Source organism: Taurulus bubalis (genome assembly GCF_910589615.1).
Source record: "Taurulus bubalis genome assembly, chromosome: 11".
Classification (NCBI taxonomy): domain Eukaryota; kingdom Metazoa; phylum Chordata; class Actinopteri; order Perciformes; family Cottidae; genus Taurulus; species Taurulus bubalis.
Genome location: NC_136599.1, coordinates 11,839,686 through 11,858,439, shown reverse-complemented (window position 1 = coordinate 11,858,439; position 18,754 = coordinate 11,839,686). Strand labels below are relative to the sequence as shown.

Below are 18,754 nucleotides of genomic sequence, written 5' to 3'. Positions count from 1 at the left end.
CAGAAGCAAAAATCAGCAGATTTACAGCAACAGACACATTCATAAAATGAGTGACTCTTTTATTACGTTTTTTTTTTTGCAGTGGACTATAAATCAATTTTAATTTTAATGTATACTATTATTTAAGATCCACGTAAAATGTTATGAGGATATTCATTGGCTTCAGAGACTGAATTCTGATATTTTTCAATGATATTACCTCTTACCACTGTGTTAGTTATATAATTAAAACATTGTCTAAACAAAGGCAAAAAGTAACAAGACCACCCAAAGTAGCAACACAAACTACCTGAGCAAGACCCTCTCACCCCGAGGGGAAAGACTGATGAATATTAAAAGCCACAGAGGGCTCAAGAGAGGGCGATCATAGATCAACCAGCATTGTCAAAATCAGTCCAATATGTCTAGCTAACACACTCATCGCCTTTTTGAAGGCTATGTTGTTCATTTAGTCTCAAAACCTGCACACAGAAAAGTGGCAATTTTAGCAGCAGCACCTCACAAAGTCACTGTGCGATCTAATGGAAGTCAGCGCCTGCTGCCCCACAGACTGTCTGTCTATCAACTTGTGTGTGTGACCTACAGTGAAATGAGCTGCATGGTTCAAGCTTCATCATTTGACTGAGCTTCTGTGTTGTTGTGCTTTCTCTCTCCTCAGATACACAAAGATGAAAACGGCCACTAACATCTACATCTTTAACCTGGCTCTGGCGGACTCTTTGTTCCTGGCTACTTTACCTTTCCAGGTATGACTTACTACTGTTACACATATAACACAAGGAGACCAAAGGATCGCCCTTGACTTTGTACACTGTTTCCTGAACTATTATTTTTGCTTCAACTTAAAATGGCATTAAAGGCGATGTCTTAAATTGCTTGATCTTGTTTGTTATTGTGTGTCTTGCTGAAAGAGAAGTCTCTTTCTCCAATCTCAAGAGGTGCTTAATCCTTAACCATGACATAGAATACATTTGAGATAATACGAAGCTACACTTTCTGTACTCCAAGACAAAAAACTGTTCGTGCACACTTCTTTCCAACTCAAGTGAGGTTAGGTTAGCATGCTGTGCTCCTCTAAAATCCTTCTATGTTTACATTATCATCATTTGAGGGATTCATCGCTTTTTGTCTTGTCATGCAATATACTGGTCAGTATATTGTCTGGTAATGTATCACTTCAGAGCATCAACATGTTCATAAGACCCTCCTTTACTAGTCACAACATTTGAGTCATCATGGCAAAATGTGGTTGTGGAGACATATGTGTATGTATGTATATATCAAAAACTGCTGACGGTCCAAAGTCATATGACAGAGGAGTTGTTCTGGCTTCCAGCTGTATCCATATGCTCATTCTTTGATATCCGGATAATTCCAGGGTGCCGATTTGGTCCTGGACTTCTGGCCATTCGGGAACGCTCTGTGCAAGGTGATGATATCTATCGACTACTACAACATGTTCACCAGCACCTTCACCCTGACAGTGATGAGTATGGACAGGTATGTGGCAGTCTGCCACCCTGTCAAAGCGCTGGACATGAGGACTCCTCACAAGGCCAAGGTAAAAGCGTTTTCATTTCAAAGTGCGATATTTACCTTTATTGTCCCTGAAATGACCGCTGATGTCCAGTCAGATTTCAGTCACTTCAGCTCACCAGTCCTTTAACCTGACTATGTGTGCTGATGTCATGATGGGAAACTGAAAAAAGATAAACAGATACAGAGCCTGTCAGTTTTTTTTATTTTTTATGTTGCATGTGTTTTAGCACATTCACTGTCTTCACATTCAGACATCACCAATAAGCAGATTTTCAATATAGCATTGTCTAATACAATTACTGCACATCAAATAATTGATTAATTGCGGTAAATGAAGACGGTAAATCTGGAGTTGCACTGTGTTACATGACCCTCAAGTTTGTGGTCTATTTATACATCTATCTATTGCCATTCACTGTACTCTGTATGGATATATCTGTATATGATGGCATATAAAGAAAGAGTGTAAGCTATATCAGCAGTTTCAAACTCAAGAATTGTGCCTTTTCAAGTACTGATGAAGACTTGAAAACACTAAAACACAACAGCAGATTGCAGATCTAATCCTTTCAGATGTAAACATATAAAAGAAGGGATAACTCAATTGTATTTACACAACAAAGTCTGTTAAGTGTTGGGGATTAATACTGCATATGCTCACATGAATGGCAGTTTATTTTAAGAAATATATATGGTTTTGGCTATCAGTGCATTTTACAACGTTTAGTACCCAATGATTTAAATATGGGATATTTTAGTGTTTCATATTGGGAAGCTGTTGACCCTCAAAAACTATTTTAACTTTACCAATGTAGGTGTATGGGAAAAAGTATTTTCGGGTCGCATGGCATAACGTGACTTCTATTAGGGTCGGAAAATAAGCTGGAAACACTTGAGTACACTTACCAGACCACTATAGCCTGCTCCTCATCTCTACTACACAGTCAGAGGCCGGGGGAACATTGTGGAAAATGTAAGCCAGGTTGTTTTTGTTTCTCATGAGTCTGACAATGTCATAATTGTGTGTAATTAAACAAAAAAATAGCATCATTCCATTTAGCTTTTACCAGTTATAGGGTCCTGGTATTGTGTATGGAGGCTAACTCTTCTGACTTACTTGAAAATCTTAGTGTAACAGAAAAATTGTTTAAGTTGTCACTGAGCTTTTCCTGCTATGATAGTGTTGTGATGGCTCACTGATGGGCATTTGAACAGTGATTTTAATTGCTCAGCAAAGTAAAACAAAAGATACTACTTCTAAAATGTTTAAGCTCAAATGTACAAAATGTGTTTTACCATTACCAGCATGTTATCTTGTCCCAAGGTGGTGAATATCTGTGTGTGGGTGTTGGCTTCAGCCTTTGGCGTGCCGGCCATGATCCTGGGAAATGTCGAGGAGGATCCAGAACACAACGGTAAGTAATTCACAGTTACACATACAGTTACACAGTTTTACACACACACACACACACACACACACACACACACACACACACACACGCACACACGCACACACGCACAAACACATACTGACCTGGGCAAATACATATGCATGCACCTTCACCACATGTGCATTTGAAACAAACAGCCATATATCACCTTACAAGCTGTACCTTGCATGCATTTGTTCTGCGATTGTGTACATTTGAATGTATAATCAATGTGCAAAATCATGCACAGCTGTCGAACAGTGCAAGACAGTTTCTGCATATATATCCAAGCTGTATTTCAAGAGAGTTTTGAGTGTGAGTGAACCCATTTACAAGGGTTGCTATTCCAGTTTTTATAGCTTTTAATCGCACAGTATCTGACTAATAGGCTCAACACACATTGTTGCGTGATGCGTCTTTTCCTCTTCATTTCCTATCAAACACGTACAGAGATATCAAACCGTGTCCCTGCGATGTGACAAATGATACTCCACATGGTGCTTCCTGTTATGAACTTTCACACAGCAGGTGCACATTTATGTCTACAAAAACTATATAGAGATTTTCAGCTCTTGATCTCTTTTGTTGAAACATTCAGCAGAGGTGACGTTGACAGGCCAATGAGATAACAACATGACTCACTCGCTTTTGTGTTTTGATTATTACAAACTTGATGACTTTGAGTGGGTCGGATTGGAGACTAAATTTAGTGAAAGTAAAAAAACACGTGCAACGTGGTAACATTATCATTTACATCATATACATATGCATGACTGAGATAAACTGAATGAGGAAAATACAACTGGATTCAGAAATCAGCAGAAACCCAAAACTATCCTCATTTCCACATTATTATACCAATAAAGAAGAACCATAATGCAATAAAGTGGGAATTCAGCTTGAAACAGAGACATTGTACGTCTCCCTACAGAGTTGCAGATTTATAGTCAGACCATGATGTGTTTTTTTTTTACTAGACCTGTTGCGTTTTTGTTTTGTTTCATTTTATGTTAACAATGTGTTAATGTATAATGTGGTTTAAATCTGCTACCCATAATCCAAGAGGAAATAGTTTTCCCTCAAAATTGTATGGGAATATAATTTTGGAGGAGACAGGTTTGGTAATTCAGACATGCATGCCTCTTTCAATAATGTGCATGCGATGTGTAATTTGAACTCTTGTGCAATATATTGTTGTTCTGAATGTAAATTTCGGAGCCACAAATTTGATTAGTAATTTATCTGACTTCAGACTGCTCGCAATGTTTCCATTGTACCAAACAAATCCCAGAGAGCATGCGATCTTACAAAACTTACAAGAAGTAACATTAACTGGGTATTTACTTATCTTATAGATAATTTGCTCTAACCGGCTTCTGGGTTTTAATGTGTACATTATGCCTGTCTTTGTTTCCACCCTTTGAGAGTAGAAAGAAGGATGCTGGGCTCCTGCAGAATGAAAGACTTATTGCTGCTCTTGTCTAAATGTCCCACTGTATTGTGTATTTAAGGCAGCGTTTAAGTTGGTTTAATGTTACTGATGATTGAACAGATTGTATTAAATCGACCACTTCTTCAGCCATCTTAACACCAAACCCTCATGGTAACGCCAAATCTGTCCATGCTTGACATGAATAGGAGCTGGGAGCAACTGTTTAAGGAAATCAACCGTACGCTCAATTTAATGACTGTAAAAAGCCTTTATGAAGTCTGCCTTTCATCGTTGGTTCATCCTTCCTGTTTTGATTGTTGAAGGGGGAAAAACAAGGCCTCAAAGGCTTGAGAGCATGGACATGTGGATAATCTGTCATCCATTTACATTTGATTTACTTTTATTTAACCTTTATTTCGCCAGAATAATCACATTGAGATATACAATCTCTCTAACAAGGAGGTCCTGGCTAAGATGGCAGCATACACGTTTCACACAAGCCTAAAACATCAAAAACACTCACAGAAAAATAATTTAAAAGTGATAAGATCTAAAAAAAATTAAAAAAATAGCATTAATCACATAATATTAATTAAGTGTCAGTGTTTCATTTGCAAAATATTTTTTTAAACCCGTGAGAGAACTGAGAACGTTATTCTGCTTTCATACTATTCAACTCACTGTCCTCCCTCTGCACCAGATGCCAAGTATTCTGCAAGCATTGAGGCTCCTTCTATAAATGTCTGGCCAAGTCTGAATAGAGGCACAATAAAGATTTGTATATTGGAATTTGATACATATTTCATACATAAAAAAAAGCTACAACTGCCTTTGAACTAAAGAAAGGCTGCTGCAACTTTCTGCTGCATTCTTTGCAAATACTTAAGTTTAAATTAGTTTGTAACTGCTGGGAAGTTTGACTTATAATCACTAGCCCAGAAAAGAAAGTTATTATTTATGCAAACCATTGATATGTTGAATGTGGATGTTTCTGCATTCGGTCAGAGCCAGTAATGTATTATAACGAGTAAAGTGCAGAACACGTGACTATTTTGAGCAAGCGTTATTGAAAGGTATGTAGTGCTGCGATTGCTGTCGTGTGTAAATTCAAAAGAAAACCTTGACTTTACGCTTTCATTGTAATATAATAATGTTTTGTATGGGTGGTTGTTATCTATATTTATGGTTTGAACAAATATGCCACAAAATGCTTTGTTTTGGTTGTGTACCTTACTCTCTTTGATACCTAACACCTGATGGACAACAGTAGTTTCATTCTCAGTTTGAGATAGACTTATTTCATTTCTCCTCCTATAGCTGCTTATCAGTTTCTGCTGAGTGCATCCAGCTGGGTCCTTCTTCTATTCACATGATATGCTGCGTCTCTCTCTCTCTCTCTCTCTCTCTTTCTCTCTCTGTGTGTGTGTGTGTGTGTGTGTGTGTGTGTGCGTGTGTTTCAAAGCAGGGCATTTGCCTTATAGGGTTGTGTGAGAGTGATGATGAGCATTTGTGTGTATGTGTGTGTGTGTGTGTGTGTGTGTGTGTGTGTGTGTGTGTGTGTGTGTGTGTGTGTGTGATCTGATCGTGCTGGCAGCCGTGGATATCATGACACACTTATTGTTGGAGTTTACAGCTCACAGATGGCAGCTCTTCTCCTAAAAAGGCCAAACAATTCAAATTATTCTGCTCAGTTTATATGGTAACAGGTGCACAAAGAATGTCATATGACCTCAAAGGGGCAATATATAGGGTTTATAAAAAGAAGCAGAAAGTGAACAAATGTTGTCAGTTGTTAAACAGGGTTGTTAATTGATTGCTGGTTGATCGACATCTCTTCAGCAGCTGCTGAGATTTTTGGCTTGTAAAACTACATTTCTTGCCTCTATTCTGTTTTGGAACAAAGGAAATCCTGCCCACTGCAGTTTTAACACACTACTTGTTTAGCTTGATTACTCATTTGTGTTATGACAGTGGGACCTAACTGTTTATAACGTGTTTAGTTAAAGTTAGAATGGAGAATAAGATGAAGAGTAATTCTTAGGATATCATAAAGCATTATATTTTATTAATACAAATGTATTTTATTGTTTGCTTTCAATGGCCAAAATATGTCAATAGTCCAGAGAAAGATCCTAATATATATGACTTTTAATTGTTGAAGTTTAAACATCAATCTGACAGCTTTTTATAAATGACTGGGCATACACAAGTGTGCCGAATTGTAGAGCAGGTACAATTGTTAACTTCATGTCAAAATATAGTTCACCTAACATAGTTTAAATGTATTAAGAAGTGGTCATTGGAAACTATTTTAAAACGACCAGGAACAAAAAATATATATCTCGCAGGTGATTGGATGAACCATCTGTCAATCAAACTTTTACCGAAGCGAATCAGGAGAAGAGCAATAAAAAAGCCTCCATGTTGTTCTTCGCTCTACTTTCAATGAGAAAGAAAGGAATTGTCCTTTATTAATCCCCTTGGTGAAGTTCTTCTCTGCATTTGACCCACCCTTGGTTAAGGAGCAGTGGGCTGCCCTGTGAGGCGCCGGGGAGCAGCTAGGAGTTAGGTGTCTTACTCAGGGACACCTCGACGTGTGAACTATCGGAATTCCCCAGTTAGTGAGCTCTTTTAACACTTAAGGAATGCTTTCTAATACTAATTTACAATTTCTGTTCTGTGTAATGTTAATCTGTTTCTTGATAATCATTACACATACAAAGTAAGTGCTGACTGTTTGGTACAAAGAGGGGAAAAACAACAATATTGCTATTAATATGTGTTATCACTAAACATAAAGAAATCACTAACTGAAACGCCAGTGATTTTCCACATGCCTACACATTGCACGGCTATAATCAGGGCTATTTTGCAGTTAAATCAAGTAATATGCTGCAGCTAGCAGGGGAATGGGAGGCCTAGTGGTTAGATATCGATCCAGCATAAGCCTGCAGCTACAGCCTAATCCTATAATCATTCTTATTAGTCTCCTCGACAGGTGAGCTACATCTCTGCTCTCCTATTTAATTTATGCATCTCCTGTTGAGGCTCATTCATCACTCATTTGTTCTTTTTATTGTATTGCTCCTTTTTTTAAATGTATATCTTAATGTCATACAATTCATGATATTCTCATCTCATTCTGATCTCTGTGATGTTATGTCTGCCATTATCATCTCAATTCCATTCTCATTTTATGAATTTCCCTCATTTAATTTTCACCTCATCCATTTCAGTCTTGTCTTCTTCATTCCAATCTCAAGTCAATTTCATTTGAATTTCGTTCATCCTTGGCATTTATTTCTCATTTTATTCTCATCTTATTCCATCCATTAAATTGTATTCTCATATCAGTCTCTCTCGTATCTCTCCTGTCACTACTTTTACTTTATTCTCATCCTCATCTCATAACTATTATTTAATTGTTATTAATTTGTCATTACATTCTTTCCATTCACATCTCATTCTCCTCTCCCTTTCTATTCTCTCAGTTATCCTCATCTCTTTACCACACCTCTCTTGCATACTCTCACCATTCTTCTCATCCATGTATCACCACTATCATCTCCTTTCTTTTCCCCTCCCACCTTTCCTCTCCTCTGCTTCCTATGTATATGACACATTGTTGATCTTGCCCTGTAGCTGTTTGTTTATAATCTATATTGCTTTGTGACTGCTACTGCTATTCAGGGAACAACACATTTTGGGGAAACACTCAGGGATAAGTAACATTCACCCATCCTCCCTTCATCTCGCTGTCTCCTCTCAACAAAGCAAGCAGCTTCATAACCTGACTGCTGCAGGAAAAGTCACTGCATGACTCTCTCAGTAATTGCGGTCAAAAGCCTTGCCCAAGGACACGGTGGCAGGAAGGAGGCTATAATCAGCAGCTGCCCTGCTGTCACTAATAGATGCTCTTAGTAATCCATCCAAAAGACTTGTAGGGTATGTGTCAAAGTGTTTCCTGGCAGCACAGAAGTGTCAGTCCGTGCTGTAGTTTTGAGCCGCTTACACAGTTTAAGTGTGACTGTGGTGAGCAGGGTCGTCCTCCAATCAGAGGATCGGCGGTTGGATCCCCGGCTCCGCTAGCCTATGTCGATGTGTCCTTGAGCAAGACACTTAACCCTAAATTGCTCCCGTAGCTGCGCCTACGGTGTATGAATGTAAGATAGTCCTGATGTGGCACCTTGCATGGTAGCTCCTATCATCAGTGGGTGAATGATTCCTATGTAAAGTGTCTTTGAGTATTCAGAAAAGCGCTGTATAAATTCTATGTAAAGTATTATTATCAAGTGTCTATATAAAACTTGGTTTACAAAGTCTTGGTTCTGCTCCAACATAAAGGGGGGGTCGGTTTTGTTTACATTTTAAAGTGGTAATCTCTATTTTTTCCAGCCCTGCAAACAGGAACATGTTTAGCATTGTACGTTTCTGCAAACGACAGATAAGTTTGATGTTGACGTGCTCGCATAGAGCTAGTGACGTTGTTACAGACAAACACTTATAGCGCCACCATCTGGATGAATTGCACCACATGTGTCACTGAACTCCCTTGGGTCCTGAGCAAGATACCTGCCAAGTGTGAAGTTGATTGCTATATAAGAAGTTGATTGCTATAAGAAGGCCATGCAGATTGACAGATATTCCTTGCTTTATAGTAGACGTCACATGGAGCAGAGCAGCTTCTACTAGCTAGCTGATTGGCATCAGCTGTTTTATTCATGCTTCACAATCACAGGTTGTTGTTTAACTATCAGATATTCAGTTTCATCCAGTCATATTCATAAAAGTGTGCACTGCACCCATGGAGGACCAACATTTTTTGCAAAATTGTAGGAAAAGTACAAATACATTACAATACAAGAATAATGAGACAGTTTGCAGAGACAAGGTGTCTAATCATCCTTATTATTCCAGTAGATGTATTTATAGTTCTACTCTACAATTTAATAGATGCCATTTGAGGCATCTCAACAGATTACATTTCAATATAGTATGAATTGTTTGCCACTGAAAATAATAAAATTGGATTATATTATTTTTAAATATGTATTTTTTTATTTAATTGATGTATTATTTCTTCGTTATTTGATTTATTATTTAAGTTTATTTAATCTGAACCATGTACCTTAGGCAATTAAACCAGCATTAGCTTCCATAATCAGTGAATTGAAATGTGAGTGAGATAGAAATGGAGCTTAAGCGGTAGTTCAGGAAGGAAGACCATACACTACGGGTCACTCACATCTCAGTCTATTTCTCCCAGTGATTCATTCTGCCGGATCAGAACTCGGAGCCACTGCCCCTTGTTTATACTGGTTCAGGATCGAGTCCGATCGCCAAAGACTTTGCACTATTCATTGTTATACCATGTAATAAATGTATCGTTGTAGGTATTGTTCGGAACAAATCTCTTCTGATTGAACTAGAGTTGTGTCATCTGCATCAGCAACATTAACAGAGAAATGCTTTTCTTTACAAAAATTATTCTATTAAGGAATAATAATTGACCGATTTTGTTGGAGTAGCAACTCTCAACACGAACAAACTTTCGTCTGTTTTTGTAACCATGTATGTAATATCATTAAATTTGGGCTGCACCGTCACCTCACAGCAAGACGGGCCGGGTTTGATCCCCGATCCCGAGCAGTCTTTCTGTGTGGAGTTTGCACGTTCTCTCCATGGCAGTGTGGGTTCTCTCCAGCTTCCTCCGACAGTCCAAAGACATGCAGCTCAGGTTAATTGGAGACTCTAGCATTGCCCGTGTGATTGGCTGTCTGTCTCTATATGTGCCCTGCAATAAACTGGCAACCTGTCCAGGGTGAACTCTGCCTTCACCCAATGGCAGCTGTGGTCGGCTCCAGATGTTTGGATATTGAAAAGGAATCATTCAATCAGAAGTCTGAATACAAGACTCCAGATTTGGTTCCTTCCTTCCTTTATGAATAAGAGGGGGAAAGTAACTAGAGTAAAGTTCTGTGTCTCATAGTTCTGTGTGAAGGGGGATGAGACATGGAAGTTAAATTGTCGAAATAGAAAATCCAGCAATAAAGTGTGATGGAAGAGAACTGTAACAAAAGAGTAATTGAAAAATACTGTGCATGCATGTGTGTGTGTGTGTGTGTGTGTGTGTGTGTGTGTGTGTGTGTGTGTGTGTGTGTGTGTATGTGTCTGTGTGTGTGTGTGTGTGTGTGTGTGTCTCTGTGTGTGTGAGTTTGTTTCAGACACTTCTACAAGTTGGTGTGTAGGTTTTTTTCCATCGTTGGGCGATACAGAACTTGTCATAAAAGTTTTATCAGGTTGCGTCAGCAGTGGAGGGGGCACATAACTCTATTACACACACACACACACACACACACACACACACACACACACACACACACACACACACACACACACACACAGCTTTCTGACAGGCATACATCAGACCCATATGTTTTGCCTGAAACTACGGTGTGATGACCTGTAAACATGCAAATGTCGTGCACAGGACAACACATGATAATATACTCCTCCCATACACGCATTAACAGGTTAAGGCCAGACCACATCAACACAGCTTATATTTTCCAATTGTCTCATTAACTTTGGTTATAATACCGTCAAGGCTCTGCTTTTACGAATTGTTGATCAAGATTGTCATTGATTGTCAAGCCCAGAGCTGTTCAACTTATGAGTGAACTAGAAATCAAAGGGGGGAAAAGCAAGGCTGCATAAACCTCTACATGAGAAATCATAGAATTTTTTTATTTTTATTTGGATCAGTGTCAAAGTACATATAGTAACAGCCAATCAACACTGTTCTTCTTCTCACAAACATATTTAGAACTGTGAGAGAGAGCTGATGCTGTGGGGCAAATTCAAGTCCAGGTGACATGACCATGTTTTCAATGTATCTTTATGAAACCTGTGGTTAACTAGAAAGATGTGGTTGTATGGATCATCCTTGAATGGGGACCCTATTCAACAGGGCAGTGCCTGTAAAGATCCATCTCGAGCTGTAAGGTTTGCATGCAAGAGCAGGTCAACAAGAGCCAACATGGCTCATATATACTGTAAACCCAGCTCAGCAACTGTCAGTGCCATTTGTCAGGCAGGAGCTTAAGGAGCGGACACAGCTGGAAGCCTCAGAGATACACTTCATATGTGGATAGGTTCACATATAACTGGCTTCAAGCTGTATTGTGAACATGCCTGAGACTTATGAACACAGCTTATATGAATGTTCTTTCTATTTATCTCAACAACAAAAGATGTGGCCCTGAAATCTTTGTCTTTTATCTCTTGTCTGAAAAACAGCAGCTTCATTCACCATTGCTCTCGTCATAACTCATGGCAACATAATATGTCCATCTCTTTAAAGAGCAGGGGGAGGGGAGAAGCAAGAGGAGGAAATATGAATAGTTGACTCCAAATACCTGTCTGAGAACAGGGCCACAGCGCTATGTAACCCAGGAAAGTAGCTGATAGTGGTTGCACTTTTGAGCAATGGAAAACTGGTATCACTAATGCGCATCACATATTTCCAGAGCCTAAATTGATGCCTTGTTTGTGCATCTCATTCAGATATTCATGGTCCTCAGAGGATGAATACTAATTACTTTTAGCCAATCCTTAAATGAGGCGCTTTTGGAAGCATTTTAGAGGTCCTCACATTCGCGTCTCATGGAACAATTACGTACATATTTTGATACATTTTTCAATCTATACTAAACCCCATGCTGTAATGCTTCAAGTCTATTTTAATTGCGTTTTTCTGCACAAATCTATTTGAATCACACAAATGTACACGGCCCTCATGTCTCGGCTACGTCTCGCTTCCAATAGGGATTACCAGTTATAATGATAATCCCCTGACTCTTAATACACTGCAACTAAATTAACATTTTTGTTTCTGAGAAAAATATCTCAACAAGAAAGCAGATTTAAGAAGTTTTATATGGTTGCTATTTTTGGTTTAACTTTTGTAAAGGCTTAGCTTGCAGTTGATTGGCAGTAAGATTGTATAATCATGACCACTGTATTTTCTTCATAATTTCTCATGCTGAAAGTTTGTTTCCGTGTGGAAACTGAGTTATGAAGACCTTGATATTTCCTTGTGGTAAAATATCAAAAATTGCATCAGAATATCAGAAGGACTGAGTTACTGAGGCAGCTGCTTCATTGAGGTAGCAGGCGTCCGTGTATTCAGGTGGGAGGGCAGCAGGATCCAATCACAAGACGCCCACCAGACCAAAGCTATTGTCCTCAGATAGAAAATGGAAGATAAAGGGGGAGTAGAGGAAAGGAAAGGAAGAATGATGAGGGAGAAAGTGAGAAAAAATTAAAGTATGAAGGGAAAAAGATAGCATTATGCTGTTAAACTCTGATTAAAAATGAAAGAGGGAAAGGACAGAAGGGATTCGCAAAAAGAGAGAGGGATAATAAAAAAGCCAGAGATCAGAGAATTGGATGAAGATATTTTCTAAAGAGAATAAAGGTAAAGAAAGGAAGAGAAATCAATAAAGAGAAGAGAAGGCAAGAAAGGAAGTCCAAAAGATGAAAGGAACATATAAAAAAAGAGAATACATGGAGCAGGTGTGCAAGGGGAAATACAAGGCCAAATAAAAAACTGTTGCAGCAAGAGATTTAAGCAAAATTAACTAAACGAGAAATATAACAGGACGTGACAAAAGCAAGACACAATTACAAAGAAATAGATGAGAAGAGCAGCGAGAGAAAAAGACAGACCATCCAAGATGGAGGAAAAGAAAAGGAAGACTAAACGCAAAAGAGAGAAAAGAAGGTATAAATGAGAATAACGAAAGCAGAGGTGGAGAATCACCAACTGTGAAATCAGGATGGGACACACATCCATGGTTATATATGAAAAAAGACAGAAGACTAATGTTTTCATTGAAAGTTTGGGGTTTTGATATGAATCTTTTTTTGTAATTCTCCAATATGTCTGTTATTCTCTGGAGACAAAGCAGGCCTACAGTTAGCTGTTAAAGTCATGTGGCCGGTTACAATATAGTATGTCCTAATGCGTTGATTTCTTCATAAGAAATTATGGCATTGGGTGTACTAGCAGTTGGTGGAATCAGCAACCAAAAAGTATTTTCAGAGATGTTTCTAACACACCAAATGCAATGCACATTCTTTTAGCACAGCCCAGTATCCGAGGAATTCATCTACAACACATTATGTGTGTCCAGAGACAACATTAAGGATGTGGTGGGTCCTTGATATGGGTATGGAAATATGCGTGATGGATAGGAATGTAGAATGCCTGACCTCCAAGCTGGAGACCGAAGTTTGCAACCTGTCATTGACCTGTTGGGTTTGCTTTTTGATAAACCATAGCCAAAATCTGTTCATAACCTTGAAACTGAATGTCTATCAAAAGAGTACCTACAAACCGCTCCAAAGAGATGTTTGGTTCCTGGGAGTGGTACTTCCGGCTTGGTCAAGCAATCCAATCGACTCCTACGTGGGAAGCCAGTGAGGGATCATGTCCTTTTTATGCAGAATTAGCAACTCCCTCTGGTTGGCTGGGATTTTAAGTTTCATTGAGGTGCAAACTGTCTGTAAAATCATCTTTTGTACGGCTAAACTGAAGGTATTTTCTAATAGTTATTTCATATAAGATTTTATCTTATCATTAGTTGATGAAAAATCACAGATTTTGTCAAGTCAGTCACATAAGTCACTCTGTAGTCACATGACTACTAACCATCAACCATGATATTCCCAAACAGCCGTTGAGTGACTACTGTTAAAAGTGCCTAGCGCTGCAGAGAAGCTTTAATGGGACAGCAATAAATCCATGAGATTTATTTTTACTGTACCAGCTCCCGAGAGACATGAGAGCTGAGATATTGGATGTCTCAAACTACTTAAAACTGCACGTATTTGCTGTGGATTTATCAACATATTTTCATGAAATAACATGTTTATGTGTGGTTTTAAGTGTGCTTAACACATTGGGCAGACTGGGTAACCAATACAAGTAGAAAGCCTGAGAGAAATATGCCTGGATTGGTCAAGGTTAATCCTGAGCCCTTTTCTGTGCCTAAAACCTCCACAGAGATTTAAAAGTCCCTTGCAACTTGTTTTATGATTATGATGTAGATCTTATGGGAATCTGTAGTTATTTAGGTCTTCATGTTGTTGTGTGTATCAGTGTACTGACAAGCTGTCAGCCTGTCTTTGCAGCAGAATGAGAATGGAATTATAGAAAATAAATCAAAATGTCCGCAAAGGTTCGCTGTCAGAAATACTAGCAAAGTCTGTAGAATGGAGGGGGATATACTTAAAGAGGAAGCAGTTTCCTGAAGATCAAGACAGGTGAGAAGGAGAAGATGAAATTAAGGTAGAAATAAGAAGATGATCTGGTCACATTAGAAGACCCATGTGTATTACACACCAGAAAAAAAAACTGTTGAAGGGATTAAAAAAAAATGCTTTTCTTTTCTTATATTCTAACATGTCGACATGCCCTCTGACCTTTCATGAGGAAGAATTATTTACCCACAGGGATCATTACTGTTATTACATTTGTTGGTGCTGCTTTCTTTTAGGTTTTAGATGAGATAGCCATTTGCAGCATTTTTTAAACACACAAACTTCACCGCCAAGCAAGTTATTACTATTCCTGTCCTTTCACACAGACTTTTACTGTGCTTTTGATCAATGGCTGGAACGTGGCAGTAATGGAGTGGAGGCTACGGCTGGGAACACCCACACACTATAAATCATGCACACTCATGGCCCCGCGAGATGCAGTGGATAAAAGCATCCACCAATTGGAATAATATATCAACTTTTTCTTTCAACAGTTCCTATTCCTATTTGTTTAATCTAGCTCCCTCGAGTATTTATGCAGTCTATTCTTGTATTCTATTGTGTAGGTACCGTGTTATCTTACCGGTGCAAACACAGTTTAAGGAATTAACTCAAAACATACTTTTATTTTTATTTTATTGCCAGAATCACTACATCATAAGTATGAGAAGTTACTTGTGACTTTGGTGGAGGAAAAATAAGACAAAAATAGCACTTAACGTATTGATTCATTGGTTTATTAAATATGCTAAATTCCGGTCAATTCAGAGCATTAATAAAGCAGCAAACAAATATTTAAGATATAATAATTGCATCCTGAGCAGACAATGAAGTCCCTTTCCCTGTGTGTGTGTGTGTTGTAAATCAAACTTCTCCATACTTTGTTGACGTAGCTCTTCTAGCAGAAGCATAACAGCGACCCTCTGTTTCCCCCTCACACTGTTGGCTCTGTCAGCACTGTTGCCGATGTTTACACTGTTAGCGCTGTTAGCACAATTAACTGCTAGCTGTCGGCTCAGCTGTCACCATGTTGAGAGCCTTGTGGAGGCAATCCTTCAATGCTATCATTGGTTAGATGTGCTCTAACTTTGGAATTTTGCAGCTTTGATACTTCAAAAAATGGAAACCATCACTGTCAATTGTAGTTATAGTAGAAGAGAGGTTTAAAGCTTAAAACATTAACCATGAAGTTTAAAACATTAAAGCTTTTATATTCAAGTGGCGTCGCTTCCAGTGGGACAATGATTTATTGCAAGTTTTGCTCATGAGGGATTTTTAAATTCCCCTAATTCATGTAAAAAAAACACTTGTTCGTGTCAGATAATTATTATAATGATAGTAACTAGGAGTCACACAGAGAGTGGTTGAACAGTTCTCCAACATCCACTTACGCTTAAAGCCTAATTGCTTAAATGCTTTTGGTGGGTGATTTCTTGGCCTTGCAAACAGCCTCAGGATTAAAACAAATTGTTGTGATTGAAACACAAAATGCTTCTATGTAATAAATAGTTGTTTGGACTATTTGTTTTTTTTGACAAATGGATTGTTAAAATAAAAGTATGGACATTTTTCTTTGCCAGTCTCAGAGCGTCAAATATGTTTTACAGAATTTTATTCAGCAATGCCAGTTTAATACTTAAATTTGAATAATGTAAAATGTAACCAATGTGAAACATTTTCCCATGAAAGAAGCAATGCAAGATCCCTCGAGAGATGGCATTGTCTGTTTTTCAATGGATTGCCATCATATTTGTTACATTCATGCTCTCCATGGGATGAACTCCTATGGTGAAACCTTAACTGTCTATCTAGCACCATCATCTGGTCAGAATTTCCAGTTGTGAACATACGTGTATTTTTCAGGTTCATCATATCCCAGAGAGCTAATGAGCTAATTTGTAAACACTGCCTCCCTTGGATCTGCAGCAAATCTCTTCTTATTAGTTGAAAATGAAAAGGGCTTACTGTTAATTTTTTGGTTTTCGCTCACTGCTGAGCCAACTTTTATATTTTCTCTTAAATTTGGGATCCATTGCTTCCTGCAGTGTCCAAACCCAACAGCTGAGTTTAATCTGGGTAAATGAGGTGCATTTATTCAGTCTTATCAGGAGGACTGGGACGCTGTTCTCTGTTGTGATTTAGGCTGAAAGCACAGATGTATTTTTCTACAAATGTTGTCAAATATATTCTCCCATCATCATTAACTGAATTATTGAGGATGATGATGATGGTGAGTAAACTGATTAAACTTTGTGAAAACTGACTCTCCTATCATAGTTAAATTATACTGCCACACATTTGCTTCTATGTACCTATATAATCATAACCTACGATAGATGCAGATTTGTTTTTGTTCTTTCCTCAATTATGCGTGCCTGTCTTCTATTATTAGTATCACTGCCTAATCTCTACGTTAGTAATTTGTATTTTGAATGAACAATTATTATTCAGACGTCATCCACATTGTTCCTAAAAACAAAGCAGGCTTTAATCCTGGTTTAATTGCATAGTGTGTGAATAATTGTTTATTTTTGGAAATACTCGTCAATCACATTAGAAAACAGATATTAATTTTGTCTCTGTATGCATTTAAGACTTTGTCTAGCTTAGCACAAAGACAAGAAGCCTGGGGAACGGATTTGTTACAGCTGTTTTGATAACTAGCAAGTCACCAGACAATCCAGGAGTCACCACAGCTTTATTGAATAGTGGCTGCTCAAGAAATAGCTCCATTGGAACTGATTATATAATTTAAAGTATTTGTTTAACTTTTTAGAGAGCAATACGATCAGTCTCTCCCTTCTTCCAGTCTTCATGCCGACTTAGTGTAAAGACATCCTGGACTTACTCTGTCTGCAATTTAAAAAAAATGTCTCGCCACTTATTCAACTTTTGTCTTTAATCTCTTTTCTTCTCTTCCTCTTCTCTTCCTCTTCTCCAATGCATCTAGCCGTTGATTGCATGATGGTTTTACCTGGATCAAAGAATCGCTGGGATTCTGTCTTCGGTACCTGTACCTTCCTCTTCTCCTTTCTCATCCCCGTTGCTATCATCAGCATCTGCTACAGCCTGATGGTCAAGCGCCTGCGCAACGTTCGCATCTTGTCCGGCTCCAAGGAAAAGGACCGCAACCTGCGGCGCATCACCAGGATGGTCCTGGTTGTGGTAGCAGCATTTGTCGTCTGTTGGACACCCATCCAGATAATGGTCCTGGCTCAGTTTCTAGGCTTCATCCTGACCGGTTTCTTCACGCTGGGCCTGATGCACTTCTGTATTGCGCTGGGCTATGTCAACAGCAGCTTGAATCCTGTGCTCTATGCCTTCCTGGATGAGAACTTCAAGCGCTGCTTCCGGGAGTTCTGCAAACCCTCGCCATTCCGCCTCGACACCCAGCAGTCGGGCAGGATGAGGAGCATTGCTAGGGAGGTGGCGGCTGCTTACAGCTACAAGGCTGATGGCAGGGGGTCAGGAGGAGGGACACCGAATCCAGCATGACTAGGCGTGGAGCTCCCCTTGGTGGGGATAGACCCCAAACAGAGGGAAGAGAACCAGGGGACAGGGAACTCCAATACAGAATTGACTCAGATTACAGCTCTCTAGCGGCACGAGCCCCCCCGCCCTCCAACTAGAAGACTGGCTTGGGGTGGGGGGGAGGGAGATGAGGAGGATGGGGTTGAAACAAAAAGAATTTAGGAACACGGAGAATGATGGCAAACAAAGGGTACTTACAGTGTATGGATGGAGGGAAATGGAATATGTTAAAAGCTTGAATGGGATGGGTGTGGACAGCTAGGAAGAAGAGGGTGCCAGATATGGGAGTCATTCCTTGATCCTGGAGTTCCTAACTCCACTGAGGCAGTCAGATATTTTGGAATGTAAAACTTTCATCCAACTATCTTGGTGGACGTAAACACAAAAGAGGTAGCGTCATTATTTGACACTTCAGGTCCCAAAACAAAAGCCTCACAGAAACGGCATGTATCAACTGAGTCTGGTATCAGATGCTACATCTCTAGAAAGATGCCTA

At 39.0% G+C, this 18,754-nt stretch overlaps 1 protein-coding gene across 1 annotated transcript in view; it reads left to right on the top strand.

Moving 5' to 3' along the window:
- oprl1 (opiate receptor-like 1) overlaps positions 1-18,226 on the top strand; it is a gene marked incomplete at its 3' end in the record, with an annotated part of 67,259 nt that extends 49,033 nt beyond the window's left edge. Inside the window, 5 exon segments of the mRNA XM_079226111.1 lie at positions 659-746; positions 1,379-1,561; positions 2,864-2,954; positions 17,678-18,186; positions 18,188-18,226. Coding sequence (XP_079082237.1) covers positions 659-746; positions 1,379-1,561; positions 2,864-2,954; positions 17,678-18,186; positions 18,188-18,226 — 910 coding nt within the window.
- Between the last annotated feature and the right edge of the window lie 528 nt (positions 18,227-18,754).